Source organism: Eumetopias jubatus, unplaced genomic scaffold (genome assembly GCF_037043125.1).
Source record: "Eumetopias jubatus isolate StellerSeaLion01/CBP00866 unplaced genomic scaffold, mEumJub1_p1.0 scaffold_10, whole genome shotgun sequence".
NCBI lineage: Eukaryota > Metazoa > Chordata > Mammalia > Carnivora > Otariidae > Eumetopias > Eumetopias jubatus.
This window is the reverse complement of record NW_028274816.1, coordinates 47027230-47046314: the sequence shown is the minus strand read 5'-3', so window position 1 is coordinate 47046314 and position 19085 is coordinate 47027230. Positions and strand designations below refer to the sequence as shown.

Sequence of the window (19085 nt, the reverse complement as noted above, 5' to 3'; positions counted from 1 at the left end):
GTTAGAGGTCGAATCAATCACCAATGGCCAATGATTGAATCAATCATAGCCACAGATTGAGGCCTTGAGAAAGCCCAAAGGAGGGTTCAGAGAGCTTCTGGGTGGGTGAACATTTGGAGGTGCTAGGACGGTGGTGTATCCAGAGAGGACATGGAAGTGCCACCCCTTCCCATATACCTGGCCCTGTGCATCTCTTTCACCTAGATGTTCCTGAGTTAGATCCTTTTATAATTCAGTAAGTAAAATGTTTTTCTGAGTTTTGAGTTGCTCTAGCAAATTAATGGAACCCATGGTGGGGGGCGTGAGAACCTCTGCTTTACAGCCAGTTGGTAAGAAGTATGGGTAACAACACCCTGGCCTTGCGACTGGTGTCTAAAGGGGAGGAGGACACTCCTGTGGGACTGAGCCCTTAAACTGTGGGGTCTGATGCTAGCTTCAGGGAAATAATGTCAAAACCGACTCACAACTGCTTGGCATGGGAAACTCCCCACCACACATTTAGTGATCAGAAGTACCAGAAGTGGACTATTTTGTGAGTAGACAGAAAACAGAAGAGTCTTCCTAAACACTCCCATTTCTGTTACAAGACCACTTCATATGCACAAATCCTCCACGGAACGGAATCATTTACGGGATATTCCTCATACACTACTCCTAACATAAGTTTCTCACTCCCTTTTTTTAAACTTGGAAAATATCCAAACAAACACAAAAGGAGAGTATAACAAATCCTCACATACCCATCAAAAAGCTTCAATAACCACCAACATTTTGCCATGGTTTTTTTTTACCCTTCTCCCCACCACCACCTGTTTTTGCTGGAATGTTTTGAAGCAAAATCCCAATTAACCAAGACCTAGTATATGTTCAAACTTCCCAAGTTATCTTTTAAAATGTACTTGTTTGAATTTCAACCCCAAAAAGCTCAACTTATTTGGCTGTCATATCTCTTCATATATATAAAATATTTATTTTTTAAAGCAATCTCTACACCCAACGTAGGGCTTGAACTCCTGACCTTGAAATCGAGTTGCATTCTCTTCCGACTGAGCCAGCCAGGTGCCCCTGGTTGTCATATCTCTTAACTCTGTTTTTAGATGCCTTCTACATCTTTTTTTTTTTCTCCTCTTATGCTACTTGACTTTGTTATTAAACAAATCCGGTCAACTGCCTATAGAATATGCTACATTCTGATTTGTCTAATGGCTTCCTTGTGGTGTTATATAATTTGCTCCACTATACCCCATATTTTATGTAGACTGGGAATTCGTTCTAGAGGACTGATGAGATTATTTCAGGTCCCCTCCTACCCTGGCGAGAGGGAAGAAGTATGAGAAGTACAAGAACATACTATGGGGGTACTTTGTGGTTCTTAGGATTCATGATCAACTAACTGGCTGTCTCATTTTCAGTGATGTTGAGGTGGACCAATAGATTTGGGTGGGAAAGGCCTGATCTTTCCCTTAGGAAGTTCCCCAATGACCTTTTAACAACTGGTTTTATCCTCCATTGTTGACTACTTGCCTGAGTCAGTTAATTCATTATGGTGTGCAAAATGGTGATTTTCCTAATTGTATCATCCCTTTTACACAGAAGAATACTGAGATTCTTCTAAAAAGAAGAAACTTGCCCCATCCATTAGGGCTATTTGGTTACCCTGAAAAACAATTGTACTAGAGAAGATGGAAATTTGCTTAATTCCTTATTTTTCTTTTAATTAGCAATTTTCAGAATAATGAGGTGGTGGCACAGTGTGTCTTGGCCAATCAAAATCAAAGGATCCAGTGCCTCCAGAAGGGCAGATGCCCTCTGGCCCCAATGGCTTCCACCCACACAGAATGGGCTCAAGAGACAGTACATCTTGTTGTTCCACAATGAACTTCACAAAATCACTCAAATTCCAACTGCTTAAATTAATTATAGGTTCTTCTAAAGGCTAAAATCTGAAGACAATTTAGATAATAGAAGAGGCACCTCAATAAAAGAATAAGCCAAAAAGAGTGGCTAGAAATTAACAACAGCCTGAAAACCAGAACTATATAAGCTTTTTTCAGTTTCTGATTAATAGCAGCAATTTGGATTTTCATTTGGCACATACAGTTAGGAAATATTTACTCCACAATCTATTATGGAAGATCAACTAGTCAAAACAAGAAAAGAAAGAGAGAAGTAACACTGAATTTTACCTTTAGGCAAAAAAAAAAAAAAAAAAAAAGGAACATTCAAATTTAATTCCATTCAGGTTAATGAAAATCATATTTTGAAGCCAGTCCCTAATACTTTCCATTACTGTTGCTCTACAGTATTTCTGGCATATATCTACCCAAAATACATTATTATTTGGTTCTTATGAATTAAGGTTCTTAAGAGTCACTGAGTACTCACAAATGAATTATTTCAAACAGATTCACAGGTAATCACACAGTACACAAAAGACATTTGTCAGTACATCAAACTAAAAGCCAAGGTTCAATTACATAAAGATTTGATTTAAGGTCTGCCTGCCCATTTACAAGGTGATGATACTTGGAAGGCAACTAAATTCGTCAGAAGATATAAAATATAGTCCCCTTAAAGAACTACAAGTCATGGGATCCCTAGAGCTGCCCTGGGCTTCTGGAATGCACAGCACCTGCCCAGAGGGCCACACCCTCCCAACCCTGAGGCCCCAGCGGGAGACCAGAGCCCTGGAACAGTCAAGGGGTGGAGGCCAGAGGAGAAGTGACAGCACCGCTCACTCACTGCACAAGGATCCTGTCCAGCTGCCCACCCTCCACCTTCCCTTCAAAGGCTGACCCCACCCTTTTGCTGTTTCGGCCACAATAGGTTCCCTCTGCTCTCCACTCAGGTTCATCCTGCCTCAGAAATTCCGCAGTAGCTGTTTCCCCTGTCCAGAATCCTCTGTTCCCGGTTATCAACAGGGTTTAGTCCTTCACCTGCTTCAGCTCTTTATTCAAAAAAAGAAACAAGGATGGGCGCCTGGGTGGCTCAGTTGGTTAAGCAACTGCCTTCGACTCAGGTCATGATCCTGGAGTCCCAGGATCGAGTCCCGTATCAGGCTCCCCGCTCAGCGGGGAGTCTGCTTCTCCCTCTGACCCTCCCCCCCTCTCATGTGCTCTCTCTCTCTCATTCTCTCTCTCAAATAAATAAATAAAATCTTAAAAAAAAAAAAAAAAGAAACAAGGAGCCCCAGATGGAGTCACTTGTGCTAAGCCCTACATCAGCAAACCAAGCCTTAACACTTAACCGACTGCAATTTCAGCCTCTCCCAGGAATGAAACCTGTAACCTGTCACTCTGGAATGACCTGGTGAGGTAATTCACCGGAGAGACCCCTTCTGTCTCCTATAGGAAGGTGGCCTTGACTGAACAAATCCACTCTGCTCGAAACTTTCTTTTCCTGCTCCCTTCTGCCTATAAAGGCCTTTTATTCTGAACAACTCTTTGGAACTCCTCTCCGTCTGCTAGATGGGATGCTGCCCAACTCATGAATAATTGAACAGAGCCAATAAAATCTTTAAAATTTACTCAGTTGAATTTTGTTTTTTAACAACTCAAATGTCACCTTAGTGATGCCTTTTCAAACCCTCTTATCTGAGATTGCAGTCCCCTTTTAACTCCCTGAAGGGAAGAATTTCTATCTTGTTCACTACCATATCCTTTGTGTGTAGAACGGTACCTGGTACAAATAAAGTGTGCAACAAATATCTGTGGAACGAAGGAGTCAATCACAAGTCAATTTGATTCTTTTACTTACATTTCCACTGAAAAAGAATTCTAAGACAAGTGACAGATGCTTGTAAAAAGAGGTGGACATTTGTGACTTTCTAATGAATAGAAAACCACATTATAGGGCTGTCTATACTGCTTTAATATGAACTACATGGTTTAATTTACAAAGGATAACAGATTTCTCTGACAAATGATACTGAGGTAGATAAAAATCTAAGAGAAATCAGCCACTCAATTTAGGTAGCCTGGCATTTTACAGGAACACTGGAATTAACACAATCCTAACGACCACCAGTGGAGATGCTCCTAGACTAAGAGAAAAGACAGATATCAGGTCCCTTGCGGTCTATTTCTAAAAAATGTGTGGGTGGGATATTCAAAGCTTTGTATAAAGAACAAATGCAGCACGGGAAACCATAGCTTTCCTGAATTCACATTTGGCTGGACTGATAGTTTGAGACATACAAACGAATTCCCATGAAGCACTTAATTACGATCACATTTCTTATTTTGACAAAATCCCACTTCATATACAATGTAAACTATGTATTTTTTTTAATATTTATTTATTTGAGAAAGAGAGAGTGAGAGAGCGAGCTCATGAGTGGCAAGGGCCGAGGGAGAGGGAGAATCTCCAGTTGACTCCATGCTGAGAGTGGAGACTGATGCAGGGCTTGATCCCAGGACCCTGAGATCATGACCTGAGCAGAAACCAAGATACAGACATTCACCGACTGCACCACCCAGGTGCCCCTATATGTTTTCTATAAATCCAAAGGAGGAAAAATCCTACCTAAACTGTCACCTGGCTTATTCAAAGGTTCTTGGTTACTGCAAGGGTATTTGCTGGATACCCCACCCCCTACCCCAATGTCCCATTCTAGGCACAAGGCAAACAGCAATGACTATTGGTAGAAGAGGTCCCCTTGGGCTTTTATGATGAAAAGGCCCTCTTAGTTGCTACACTGGGCGGTAGTACTGCGGCTGCCTTATAAGGGAGGCGCCTACTTCAAGAACCAGGAAAGAAATGAACAGAGCAAATGTTCTGGGAGTGGCAACTCTTTCCACCTAAAAGGGTTTCAGTTAGAGGAATAACTTGCTGGAGTGCCTGGGTGGCTCAGTCGGTTAGACATCTGACTCTTGATTTCAGCTGAGGTCATGATCTCAGGGTCGTGAGACTGAGCCCTGCCTCAGGCTGTCTCGCTTAAAAAATAAATAAATAACTTGCCCAACATTTCTGATGTTGGGTTTGTACATAATTGTGCTCTGCACTTCAGTGAAGGGCTCAAAGCACATTTTTTAAAAAATATTTTATTTAGGGCGCCTGGGTGGCTTAGATGGTTAAGCGTCTGCCTTCAGCTCAGGTCATGATCCCAGGGTCCTGGGATCGAGTCCCGCATCGGGCTCCCTGCTCCTTGGGAGCCTGCTTCTCCCTCTGCTTCTCTCTCTCTCTCTCTCTCTCTCTGTCTCTCATGAATAAATAAATAAAATCTTTAAAAAAAAATATTTTATTTATTTATTTGACAGAGACACAGTGAGAGAGGGAACACAAGCAGGGGGAGTGGGAGAGGGAGAAGCAGGCTTCCCGTGGAGCAGGGAGCCCGATGTGGGGCTTGATCCCAGGACCTGAGCCGAAGGCAGACGCCTAACGACTGAGCCACCCAGGCGCCCCTCTCAGCACCTTTTAAGCCATGTTGGAAGCAATAAGAATGATGATGGCAACTAACTGGGTACAGCCTTTCAGACACACTAACCACATCAGATTATCATGAGAACTCTGAATGGTGGGTGGCAATTCCACTTTATTTTATTTTTATTTTATTTCTTAAAGACTTTCTTTGAGTAATATCTACACCCAACATGGGGCTTGAACCCACAATCCCGAGATCAAGAGTCTCACGCTCTTCCAACTGAGACAGCCAGGAGCCCCGATAATTCCATCTTATAGATGGGTAAAGTGAGGATTAGAGATGTTGGGAGCTTTGCTCAAGGCCGTACAGATGGAAAGAAGCAGAGTCATTTTCTAAAACCAGATCTTCTGACTCTATGCCCCCTAACAGTGTCATAGGTGCCCATTACCTAGTGAAACACCATGGTCACAGCTCATTTGCCAAGTGAGATTTTTATTTTAACAGTGAGATTGTGAGGGTGAAGCACAAGGGTAAGGGCAAAGTCACTGAAAAGTACAGACAAGACAGGACCCACATAACACCCTGCCTGCCCCAGAGCACAGAGTGAGCAACCGGAGTTCCTAGAGATAGGCACCGGATCAATGAACATATCCCCCCAAACCTGGCTATAGTAATGGAACATGAGAAACATCTCTGGCCCCCCCTCAGGGGTGGGCCAGTGGGATCAGTGCTTTCTCTTAGGTTTAAAATGGTCAAGGGGCACCTGGTGGCTCAGTCATTAAGCGTCTGCCTTAGGCTCAGGTCATGATCCCAGAGTCCTGGGATCAAGCCCCGCATCGGGCTCCCTGCTCAGCGGGGAGCCTGCTTCTCCCCTCTCCCACTCCCCCTGCTTGTGTTCCTTCTCTCGCTTTGTCTCTCTGTCCAATAAATAAATAAAACCTTAAAAAAAAAAAAAGGTCAAGCATTTGAGAGGCACTTGGGTGGCTCAGCTGGTTAAGTGTTTGCCTTTGGCTCAGGGTTGAGCCCCGTGTGGGGCTCCCTGCTCAGCAGGGAGTCTGCTTCTCCCTCTCCCTCTGCCCCTCCCCTCTGCTCCTTCTCTCTTTCTCTAATAAATAAATAAAATCTTAAAAAAAGAAAAAGGGTCAAGCATTGGAACAATGAGTTCAGGTTTTTCCTCACTCACAGTCCTGGACTAAGCTCCTCAGAAGAGGTCCGTACCTAGCCAGTCGAGTTCAGCATCGTTAGGTCTCAAGGATGAATGTTAAAAAGCCTCTCAGGACCCTTCTGATAAAACCCTAAAAAGACCAACAGGAAAAAACCCAAATACCCAGTCTTTCCATCTGAACTGGTGAATATTCTGAGAGTGAGACCCTTATTGGCCCAGGGAAGCACTTAAGTTCCAGGAACAATAAATACTGCTCTGTGGAAAAGGTAAAATGTTAAGTCTGCAGGCCAACACTTGGCAATCACATTTTAGAATTTACTTATAAGTCAACTGTTTAAACTCAGAATACACCCATAGATTCTAAAACCCACCAACAGCACTAAGTTTCCAGTCTAGCCTCCAAAGCCAGTTTAGCCTATTATGTACAAAAACATGGTAGTATTCCAGCTCTCCTAATCGCATTTCAATGGCAAAAGCCAAGTCAAAATTCCAAACCGCAACAATTAGAAATATTTCTCCTTCTCGGCTCAAGTGGCCCATGCTGGTCTTAAGAAAGCAGAAGGGCCAAGAGAGGTGCAACTTCAGCCCAGTGGCTTCCTAAACCCCCAGTCCTCAGGGTTGGTTCATCCTGCTCTAGTGGTCCTGACCTGGGGAATGAGAGCGCTTGCCAGGCAGGGCTGGAAGGCAAAGGGCCATGCATGTCCAGCTCTATCTCCACCAGCACCTGGAGGCATAGACTGAAAAAGAGCTCAGTGATGTTCAGGTTAAAATAAAAGCATTCGACCTTATTTTTCAAACCATTCTTTCCTGAAATTTTATTTTTTTTAATTTTTAAAATTTTTTAAAGATTTATTTATTTATTTGACAGAGAGAGACACAGCGAGAGAGGGAACACAAGCAGGGGGAGTGGGAAAGGGAGAAGCAGGCTTCCAGAGGAGCAGGGAGCCCGATGCGGGGCTCGATCCCAAGGACTCTGGGATCATGACCTGAGCCGAAGGCAGCCGCTTAAAGACCGAGCCACCCAGGTGCGCCTTGCCTGAAATTTTAAATCAAGCTAAAAGTGCTGATATCACGACAGGAAGGAGCTGTAACAGGCTGGGTCTAATATGGTATAACCCTTTCTGAGAGGGCAGAGACCCTAACTGCTCTCTTGCCACATCTCTGCAAAATAGCGAGCAGGCACACGGTTCTTTCTGTGGGACAAACAAAAGCTAAAGCAGTCCATTTGTGCATGCGCATGCAGGTATCCAGACACCAGTCTGGGAAGGCACACGCCGGCCAGCTAACGGCAGCCAGTTCTGGGAAACGGAACAGGATGGGAGAGTAAGTCAGCACTTTTACGTTTCACCCTTTGAATTTCTTTTTATCTATTTATTTATTTATTCATGAGAGAGAGAGAGAGAGAGAGAGAGAGAGAGAGAGAGAGGCAGAGGGAGAAGTAGGCTCCCAAGGAGCAGGGAGCCCGATGTGGTACTCGATCCCAGGACCCTGGGATCATGACCTGAGCCGAAGGCAGACACTTAACCATCTGAGCCACCCAGGCGCCCTCACCCTTTGAATTTCTTTTGAGAAGTCTATTTAAAAAAAAAAAAGCTTTATGTATGCTTTACATGTGTTAACTCAAAAAATACTTTAAACTATCACAAGCTATTTTAAAAACACTTCAAAACGGTAATTTCCCTGAATATAAAATGTGATCATAGGGCGCCCGGGTGGCTCAGTTGGTTCGGCAACTGCCTTCAGCTCCATGATCCTGGAGTCCTGGGATCGAGTCCCGCATCAGGCTCCCTGCTCAGCGGGGAGTCTGCTTCTCCCTCTGACCCTCCCCCCTCTCATGTGCGCTCTCTCTCTTTCTCACTTTCTCAAATAAATAAATAAATAGAATCTTAAAAAAAATGTGATCATAGAAATAATCAGAAATTTAAAATATACTTGGGATAGATTCAAAACAGAATGACCCAAGGAGGCTATTATACATTTATACCAGCAGGTTCAGCAAACGACAGCCCGTAGGCCAAATCCAGTTCAACAGACAGGTCCACAAGGTAAGACTGGTTTTTACATTTTTAAAGGGTTATTAAAAAAAAAAAAGATGTGACAGAGACCACGTGGTCCACAATTCCTAGAATTTACTATTTGCTCTATACAGAAAAAGTCTGATGATCCCCAATTTACACCATAATACTGTGTCTTTTCAAGTACAGTACTTTTCTTCTTCTTCTTTTTTTTTTGTAGGCTCCATGCCCAAAGTGGGGCTTGAACTCATGACCTTGGGATGGAGAACTGCATGCTCTGCTGACTGAACCAACCAGATGCCTCTCAAATATAGCTCTAAACTCTCTTGGAAACGTCTTCAAAATCACTTTTTTTATAAAGATTTTAATTATTTTTTTGACAGAGAGAGACACAGCGAGAGAGGGAACATAAGCAGGGGGAGAGGGAGAGGGAGAAACAGGCCTCCCGCAGAGCTCCATCCCAGGACCCTGGCATCATGACCTGAGCCGAAGGCAGATGCCCAACGACTGAGCCACCCAGGCGCCCCTCAAAATCACTTTATTTTTAAAGATTTTATTTATTTATTTGACAGAGAGAGAGAATGAGAGCCAGAGAGCACAAGAGGGAAGAGGGTCAGAGGGAGAAGCAGACTCCCTGCTGAGCAGGGAGCCCGATGTGGGACTTGATCCCGGGACTCCAGGATCATGACCTGAGCCGAAGGCAGTTGCTTAACCAACTGAGCCACCCAGGCGCCCGCTCAAAATCACTTTTAAACACGATAGAAATTAGTCATATTACTTAATAGCCTAGTATAAATTAGCTTGTTTAGCTACCCCAACCATCAGAGTTGGCTCAGAAGATGTGATTTCCTAAAATCAAATTCACCCCCAGGATGGGAAAGGGACATTCTCTCTCCTAGCATCCAAGAACCTAACCTCTGATGTGCTGCTAAAATGTACAAGGACTCAAGACATCAAACTCAGAAGAACTCTCTGAGCAGATAACAGTAATTTTTAAAATTTAGCAGTTATACCAGTGACACTAATCTGGCAGATCAGTTGAATAAATGATTTCCTAAATGAAGGAAGGAAAAAGGTCATCTTTATTCTGAATGAAAACTGTATTCTAACCTTACATTCTAACCTAGAGCCCTGAAAGAGGGAGAATATTTCACTTTGATTATCAAAGACTCTAAGAAATGTACTGAGTCAGAATCAAACACAACCAAATGGGAACTATGAATGTAGAACTGGAAAAATAATTTATCCTGTAAACATGGGTGAACTTTCTACATTAAACCAATGGTTCTACAGAATGACAATTCACAAATACAGTTCATAATCATATTTAGAAACCTCAATCCCCACCAGGTACTTTTAGCAGGATGTTATTTGGAAATTAAGTTTCAACTTCAAAATACAAAGAACATAAAATATGGGCCGATTTGCTGGTTTGTTTCACAGTCTTTGAAGCTATTTAATTTGAAACGAAAGCAATTCAGAACGTGGTGGGCACCAATTTTTTTTTTAATTTTTTATTTTTAAGGATTTTATTTATTTGACAGAGAGACAGAGAGCACAAGTAGGCAGAGTGGCAGGCAGAGGGAGAGGGAGAAGCAGGCTTTCCGCTGAGCAGGGAGCTGGACGTGGGGCTCGATCCCAGGACCCCAGGATCATGACCCGAGCTGAAGGCGGATGCTTAACCGACTGAGCCACCCAGGCGCCCCAACGTGCACCAATTTTTTACAAGGACAGAGTATCAACAGAAAGAAGATGGAGATCACGATTACAGTAATTTGGGAAACCACAAAGACGACACTCTCACTTACCTCTGGGACACATTTTCCTACCCAAGTATGACACAGAAGATACCCTACCTCAATGTCCTGGAGGCTGAACTCCTTCTGGTCTGTAAAGTTGGCGGCCCCGGCACTAAGTTCCATCAGCATCTTGGCGATCTCGGGCTTTATGGCTGAAGTCAGCCGACTGGCTGCTTCCATGACGTGCTCCTGCACATCTTTAAGCTGCATGGCGGCCTTGGAGTAGTGAGAGTTCCTGAACACAGTGCTGAAGAGATCTGTGAGGAAGGTGCTGGCCCGGCAGAAGACATTGAGGGCATCCAGGTACTTGGAGATGCCCTGCTGGATGTCGGCGATGGGCGTGGAGTGGGGCATGGCATGGTGGCAGCCGCCTGCAGCAGTCAGACTGCCCAGGGGGGCCGCGGGGGCCGTCGACGCCAGGGGAGCACTCAGTGCTCGGCCCAGCTCGGGCATCGGGTACTGCTGGTGCTGCTGCACCTTCTGCTTGGACCCGCCAAGCAGGAAGCGCCGCTTGTAGTCCATTTTACTGTCCTGGGCGCTGCAGCAATACATGCGGGAGGGGGAGCTGTCCCAGTGGGCAGGGCAGGGTTCGGATTCCTCTTCTTTCCCCCGAAACTGTAGCTAGGTATAAAAATAGTGGAGTTCTGCAAATCTAAGTTTTGAAAAAGGCATTTCCATGAGGCAGGTGACCGTGTGATCCAATGTCGATGGGAGAACGATGGGTTTATGTAAGTAATATTTTCAGGGTAGGCGGGACCTCTGACAAAAAAATAAAAGTGTGTCCAAAATGCCGTATAAGAACTGTTAGCATTCCACTCTCTTAATAAAAAGATATGCTTGTGGAGAAAAATGTTTACCTATCATTGCTTTGCAAGAATATTTCTATACTTGTATTTACAATGGCAGAAAAATAACTTAACTTTAAAAAAATGTAATATAATGTAATATAACGTATCTTCAATATACCAGAAAAATTAGAACCCAAAAACCCACAAGCTGATCAACAGCGATTTAAAAAGCAGTACAGTTACTTCACACTAAGTCCTTAGGAAGGAAGGTCAAACTGCTGCGGAGGTTTGACAGAGCCCGCCTGCCAAATCCATTCACCTGCAAATCTTATTCTCAATGCGAAAAATTTCCAAGTTTCCTTTAATGTTTTCTGAAAACAAGTGTTTTTCTTAAAAATGGCATTTGTTATTATAAGTCTTCTCCTCCTTTCCTTCTGTTTGCTGAGGTAGCAGTTTCCTTGTAACAGTAATGAGAGGTGCTTCCAAGACTGGGTTGGCCCTCAATTGTAAAGTCTGAAGCAAGAATGCACAGATGTATTTGTAAGGCCTCTAAGTCATTTCCTGTGAGGGGGGGGGAAATAAGATAAAGTTAGGAAAGTTACAGGATGATGAGTAATTCTGAAACATTAACTCCTGAAATTCTACAAACCACAAAGGCGGGCTTGCAGTAAAACATCATATATAACCTTACCAAAGCAGGTGTGACAGTGAGAGTTCAATGATGACATGACTACTAGAAAATTCCTCAAGCTGTATAAAAATAGTGCAACCAAAAAAGTTTGATTCCGCACCAACCACTCCAAAGCTGAGGTTAATGGGGCCTGAACTTGTGTTCAGGCATACCCTTGATTCCTCCTCAAAGAGCTCATAAATCCGCAAGAGGATCAGGAGAGTACCCAGATTGTGGGGAGGGCTGTCACAACCACAGCACTCCCAACACTTGAAGGGGGACTGGAACAGAGTGGGAGAAATTGGGAAGGTTGTGATAAAGGAAATGTTACTTTGAGGGAGGCCTCAACCGTAGGATAGGTTTTGACAAGTGCAAAAGGGATGGGTGGGGTTCACCAGGTCAAAGGACCACGACAGACAGCAAGGCCCTGAAGCAGCATGGCATGGGGTCTGCTCAGGAGTCCCAGCTCGGCCAAAGTGCAGCACACCGACAGAGCCTAGAGTGGTGAGTGGCTGACAGAGGGTCTGCAGACAGGATTCTCCTCACCCTCTCCCGGGTTCCCTCTGGATGTTCAAAGAGAAGCCTGGCAGGGTGTGCCCATTCTTACCCCGGGGGTAGCTCCTGTAGAACCCCTGGCTCTGGAGAGGTTCAAAGAGCAACGTCTGGACATGTGCGGTAATAGTTTCTGATACCTCCAACAGTGGAGTAGTGGGATTCTTCTCACAGAGCTACTGTCGGGGTTCCCATTTGCCTGCACTCTCCGTTCTCTCAAACATAACACGAGTTCAGGTCTATTTTACTGAGTGTTATATTTAGTCTACACTGAACTTCAAACCACGTGATATCTTGACATAGTTTGGCCTACTTATTGATAACTAGGTTTTCTTTCTTTCCATCTTCCTTTTCGGTTGATTAAAAAAAATACAAGTCACACTTTGTCCCTCATCATGGCCGACTACCATGGCTCTCCCATCAATCGCACAAGGAACCCAGGAAGGTAGGGGGCTTAAAAGAGCAGGAGATGAGAGGCAGAAACACGTACTCTGGAAGTGAAGGAACCCTAACTCAGCTATAGCAGGTAAATGCAACTAAACTGGCCGTCTGCAGCTCCAAGTCAAGGGGATCTTGACTCAAAAACTTTTCGAGAAACAACATATCAAATGACTACTTGTAAGAAATCTGTTCCCAACAGGTCTTTTTTCAAATTTATGACAATAAAGAAATCTTATCTATCCCTACCCAAATGCTCCTTTGTAATCAGTGTAGCTTTACAAATTATGATGTACAACAGACGTCCTCAACAGGAATGTTGTTCATACAGAAACTGTGAAGTATGTGAAAGAAAACCATTGCCTTGAGCCAGCTAGAGGGAGCATCTTGAGCAGTCCTGAGGAGCATTTCTTCCTTCTGTGTTGCACACCACTGCCTCTGGCCCTGAGAATCCACCCCCACTGCTCTGTTAGTTGGTCCCAGAAGGCCAAGGAAGACCCATCTACTTACCTACTTTTAAAGAAGGCATCATAACATTATACTTTTTTCACTTTACATGTTTCTAAAATTTATTTGAATGAAGCTTATAATGCTTAAAAATATACTACGTCACCAAATTCACCTACAAATTCAAAATCAAAATCTGAACCACCTTTTTTTTATAGAAATGGGCAAGCTGATCCTAAAATTCATATGGGAATGCAAGGGACCCGTGAAGGCCAAAACATATATTGGGAAAAAAAAACATGTTGGAGGATTCACACCTCCTGATTTGAAAACCTACTACAAAGCTATAATAATCAGCAGAGTACTGGCATCAGGAAAGGTAAATAAATCAATGGAATAGAAATGAGAGTCCAGGAAAAACCATACAATTATGGTCAACTGATTTTAGACAAAGATGCCAAAGTCACTCAGTGGGTAAAGAATAGTTTTTCAAAAATGGTGCTGGAAGAACTAGATATCCACGTGCAAAAGAAAGAATGTGGACCCCCACCTATATCATATGCAAAAATTAACTCAAAATGAATCAGACCTAAAAGTAAGAACTCAAACTGTAAGACTCAGAAGAAAACACAGGTGGAAATCTTTGTGATCTTGGATTAGGCAATGGTTTCTTAGCTATGGCATCTAAAGTACAAACAATAAAAAAATAGGTGGGACGCCTGTGTGGCTCAGTCGGTTAAGCATCTGCCTTTGGCTCTGGTCATGATCCCAGGGTCCCTGGATTGAGTCCCAGATCGGGCTCCCTGCTAAGCAGGGAACCTGCTTCTCCCTCTACCTGCCGTTCCCCCTGCTTGTGGTCTCTCTGACAAATAAATAAAATCTTTAAAAAAAAAAAAAAGGTAAGTTGAACTTCATCATAATTAAAAATGTTTTGGGATTTCTGGGTGGCTCAGTTGCTTGGGCGTCTGACTTCAGCTCAGGTCATGATCTCACGGTCCTGGGATGGAGCCCTGTGGTGGGCTCCATACTCAGCAGGAGTCTGCTTGTCCCTCTGCCCCTCTCTCTCTACTCATGCTCTTTCTCTCTCTCTCTCAAATAAATACAATCTTTAAAAAAAATTAAAAATGGGGACACCTGGGTGGCTCAGTCGTTAAGCCTCTGCCTTCGGCTCAGGTCATGATCCCAGGGTCCTGGGATCGAGCCCCGCATCGGGCTCCTTGCTCTGTGGGAAGCCTGCTTCTCCCTCTCCCACTCCCCCTGCTTGTGTTCCCTCTCTCACTGTGTCTCTGTCAAATAAATAAATAAAATCTTAAAAAAAAAATTAAAAATGTAAAAAAAAGTTAAAAATGTTTGTGCATCAAAGGTCACTATCAAGGTGAAAGGACAACCCACAGTATGGACAAAAATATTTGAAAACCTGGGGTACCCAAGTGGCTCTGTCAGTTAAGCATGGGACTCTTGGTTTTGGCTCAGGTCATGATCTCAGAGCCCTGGGATTGAGCCCTGCGCTGGGCTTTGCACTCAGCAGGGAGCCTGCTTGAGAGTCTCTCTCTCTCCCTCTGCCCCTCCCCCTGCCAGTGCATGTACGCATGCTCTCTCTCAATACATTCGAAAATCATACAACTGTTCTAGTATCCAGAATATACAAATTCAATTCAACAAAATAACCTAATTAAGGGGCACCTGGGTGGCTCAGTCGGCTAAGTGTCTGACTCTTGGTTTCGTCTCAGGTCATGATCTCAGGGTCTTGAGATTGAGCCCTGTGTCAGGCTCTATGCTCAGCGGGGAGTCTGCTTAAGATTCTCTTCCTTTCCCTCTCTCTGCCCCTCCCCTGCTTGCACACTCTCTCTCCCTCTAAAATAAATAAATAAATCTTAAAAGCAAATGAAAAGATGTGCAACATGGCTGGTCATCAAGAAAATACAAAGCAGAGGCGCCTGGGTGGCTCAGATGGTTAAGCGACTGCCTTTGGCTCAGGTCATGATCCCAGGGTCCTGGGATCGAGCCTTACATCAGGCTCCTGGCTCAGCAAGGAGCCTGCTTCTCCCTCTCCCTCTGCCTCTCTCCCTGCTCATGCTTTCCTTTCTCTCTCTCTGTATCTCTGTGTCTCAAATGAATAAATAAAATCATTTAAAATAGAAAAAAATACAAAGCAAAACCATTTCACACATGCGAGGATGGCTGCAATAAAAACAACAACAACAAAATAAATGTGGGCAACAATGTGGAGAAACTGGAACTCTCACACATTGCTGGAATGTAAAATGATGCAGCCACTGTGAAAATCAATTTGGCAGTTCCTCAAAATGTTCAAGAGAGTTGCCATATGACCCCAAAATTCCACTCCTAAGTATGTACCCAAGAAACCTGAAAACATAAGTTCATATAAAAACTTGCACATGACAACTAAATAAAATCATAAATGAAAAACTTGCACATGAATGTCCACAGTATTATTCATAATAGCCAAAAAATGGAAACAACCCAAATGTCTATCAACTGCTAAATGGATAAACAAAATGTGGTATAGCCATACAGCATTATTCAGCCATAAAAAGGAATCAAGTACTGATTAATGCTACACTGTGGATGAACCTTGAAAATATATGGTAAGTGAAAGAAGCCAGACACAGAAGGCCATATAATGTGAGATTCCATTGACATCAAACCTTCAGATAAAGCAATTCCACAGAGTCAGATAAAAGCAGATTAATGATTGCCAGGAGTTGAGGAGAGGAAGGGAATGGGGAATGACTGCTAATTAACACAGGGTTTCTTCTTGGGGTGATAAGGATGTTCTGCAACTAGATGGTGGTGATGGTCATGCAATTTCGTTAATACACTAAAACCCACTGAATTCACACTTTAAAATGGTAAATTTTTAAAAAAGATTTTATCAATTTGAAAGAGCGAGCAAACACATAAGTGGGGGGGGCAGAGGGAGAGGGAGAAGCAGACCCCCTGCAAAGAAGGGAGCCCAGGACCCTGGGATCATGACCCGAGCCAAAGGCAGATGGTTAACTGACTGAGCCACCCAGGAGCCCCAAAATGGTAAATTTTACGGCATGTGTATTATGTATCAATAAAAAAAGAGAGAAATAGGAAAACATATATACTACTGGCCTCCAGAAATGTTTACTTAGAATAGATGAACAAAGGTCTGATATGCTACTTCTGAAAAATGACCCACGATTACTGGGCAGATCTGCAGCATTGTGGGTAGCTCTTGACTAACCAGGGTGGTAATTACCTGCATGTTTACTTGGAGGTAAAAAAAAAAAAAAATCAAACATTGTTAGTATGATTTGTGTACTTTCCTACATTATTCTTCAGTAAAAAAAATTAAAGGAAAAAACCAAGAGTTAACTAGCACAGAAAGGAGGGAAGCTTGGGTAGGGAAACTGTCACTCCAAGAGGAATGGCACTGAGGGTGGGGGGAAAGGGGACCTGAGAGGGAGCAAGACAGAGATTACTGAATGGCCAGTCTCACTTAAATCTCCTTCCTTCTTTACAATAAAGCAGTGGGGCCAAGAATATGTGCACTGCACTACTCTGAAATGTATGTGCTTACATGACTAACTTGGGGTGTAAGAAAAAGTCCTAGATTAAAGGCTTGGCAAACTCTAAGATTCAGACCTAATCTAAACTGCAATTTCACTATTAGGAAGAGAGCAAGAGATTCATGAAAATAAAAACCTGAAAAGGAAGGGGAGGGGAATGATGTCATCAAAAATGGCAGAATAAAGGCCTCAAAAAATTCTCTTCTCCATAAAAACAGTAAGAAAACTGGCAAAAATAGTCAGAAACAACTTTTTCCCAAACTCTGGAAATTAGCAGACTTGCAACAATTTGGGGGAATATTCTAGAAAAACAGCTGAATTTCAGTAAGAAGAGTGAGCTTTGCAAGCATTTTAACTTGACCTAGTTCCATTCCCTGTTCTCTAACTCTGCAGTAGTCTTGAAAACTAACAGCAGCATTTGCAGTGAAAACCAGAAGGCAGGTGGCCACCAGAGGGAGAACTTGGCTAGAGCTCCTTCAAAGCTTCATTCCCAGGAAATTATCATTATTTGACCTATCTGGTGGTTCCCTGGAAGATCCCACTTCTCTATTTGAACGGACATGGAGTTCACTTGGAAAGGGGAGCAAATCTGCTTTCCAGAGTTCCCCCATTATATCATTTTTTTAAAAAGGTTTTATTTACTTATTTGACAGAGAGAGAGACAGCGAGAGAGGGAACACAACCAGGGGGAGTGGGAGAGGGAGAAGCAGGCTTCCTGCCGAGCAGGGAGCCCAATGTGGGACTCGATCCCATGACCCTGGGATCATGACCTGAGCCGAAGGCAGACCCTTAACGACTGAGCCACCCAGGTGCCCCACCCCCGTTATATCATTTAAAATGTTCAATTTTCAGTAAAATTTACAAGACATGCAAAGAAACAAGAAAGTATGGCCCATACACAGGAAAACAAACAACAGAAACGATTCCTAAGTTGGATTTACTAGACAAAGACTTAAAATCAGCTACTTAAAAATATGTTGAAAGAACATATGTAACATATGTAGCAGATGTAAAGAACTAAAGGAAAGTATGACAGTGCTGTCTCAGTTAATACAGAATACTAATAAAAGATAAAAGGTGTATTTAAAAAAATAGATCCAAAAAGAAATTCTGGAGTTGAAAGATATAACTGATATTCTTGTGTTCCCTCTCTCGCTGTGTCTCTGTCAAATAAATAAATCTTAAAAAAAAAATACACTAAGTGGTTCAATTGCAGATTTGAGCAGGAGTCAGCAAACCTGAACATAAATCAAGATTATTCAGTTTAAGGAGCTCAAAGAAAGAATGAAGAAAAAAGAAATGAGCCTCAGAGACCTGCAGGGCACCATCAGGCATATAATGTGATTCCCATAAAGAGAGGAGAGAAAGGCACAATCAATGAACTCTACCTCTGAAACTAATAATACATTATATGTTAATTAGTCCAATTTAAATAAAATAAAAAATTTTTAAAAAGGTACAGAAAGAATATTTGAAGAAATAAGGGCTAAAAACTTCTCAAATTTGATGAAAAATATGAATCTACACATCCATGAAGCTCAACAAACTCCAAGTAGGATAAACACAAATTATAATCAAGTTGCCTAAAGTCAAAGAGAATCTTTTTATTTTTTAAAGATTTTATTTATTTATTTGACAGAGAGAGACACAGCGAGAGCAGGAACACAGGCATGGGGAGAGGGAGAGGGAGAAGCAGGCTTCCCGCGGAGCAGGGAGACTGATGCGGGGCTCGATCCCAGGACCCTAGGATCATGACCTGAGCGGAAGGCAGATGCTTAACTGACTGAACCACCCAGGAGCCCCGTAACATATTTTTTAAATAAAAATAATTTTTCTAAAAGATAAACAAGTTGGGTAAGGATTATGTTATTAGTCATTAAACTTCTTGTTTTCGTGCTAAGCTCACGGTGACAATTTTTATAGATATGCCAACGGATATTACAGCTGCTAAAAGAATCACGTAACAAGCTAAAATATGTATTCAAATCTCTTCAATGCTTGGATTGCATATAGCTGCTTCATCAAAAATAATCACTTCAAACAAAACGACAGTAACAAGTGTCGGTGAGGATGTGGAGAAACTGGGACCCTCATAACTTGCTAGGAGGATTGTAAAAGGGGATAGCACTTTTGGAAAACAGTTTGGCAGTTCCTCAAAGTGTTACATATAGTGTCACCACATGACCCAGGAATTCCATTCCTATGTACATACTCAACAGAAAGGAAAAATGTATGTCCACATAAAACCTGTACATAAATGTTCACAGAAGCATTATTCTTAGTAGCCAA

General features: G+C 42.8%; 1 protein-coding gene across 4 annotated transcripts in view; it reads right to left on the bottom strand.

Moving 5' to 3' along the window:
- The window catches only part of GARRE1 (granule associated Rac and RHOG effector 1), an 80150-nt gene that overhangs the window by 39473 nt on the left and 21592 nt on the right, over window positions 1-19085 (bottom strand). For all 4 annotated transcript variants that reach the window (XM_088027565.1, XM_088027566.1, XM_028123515.1 and 1 more), the window contains one exon: window positions 10399-11690. In XM_088027565.1, the coding sequence (XP_087883691.1) occupies window positions 10399-10893 (495 nt within the window). In that variant the 5' untranslated portion in view covers window positions 10894-11690. The remainder of the gene's footprint in view (window positions 1-10398; window positions 11691-19085) is intronic.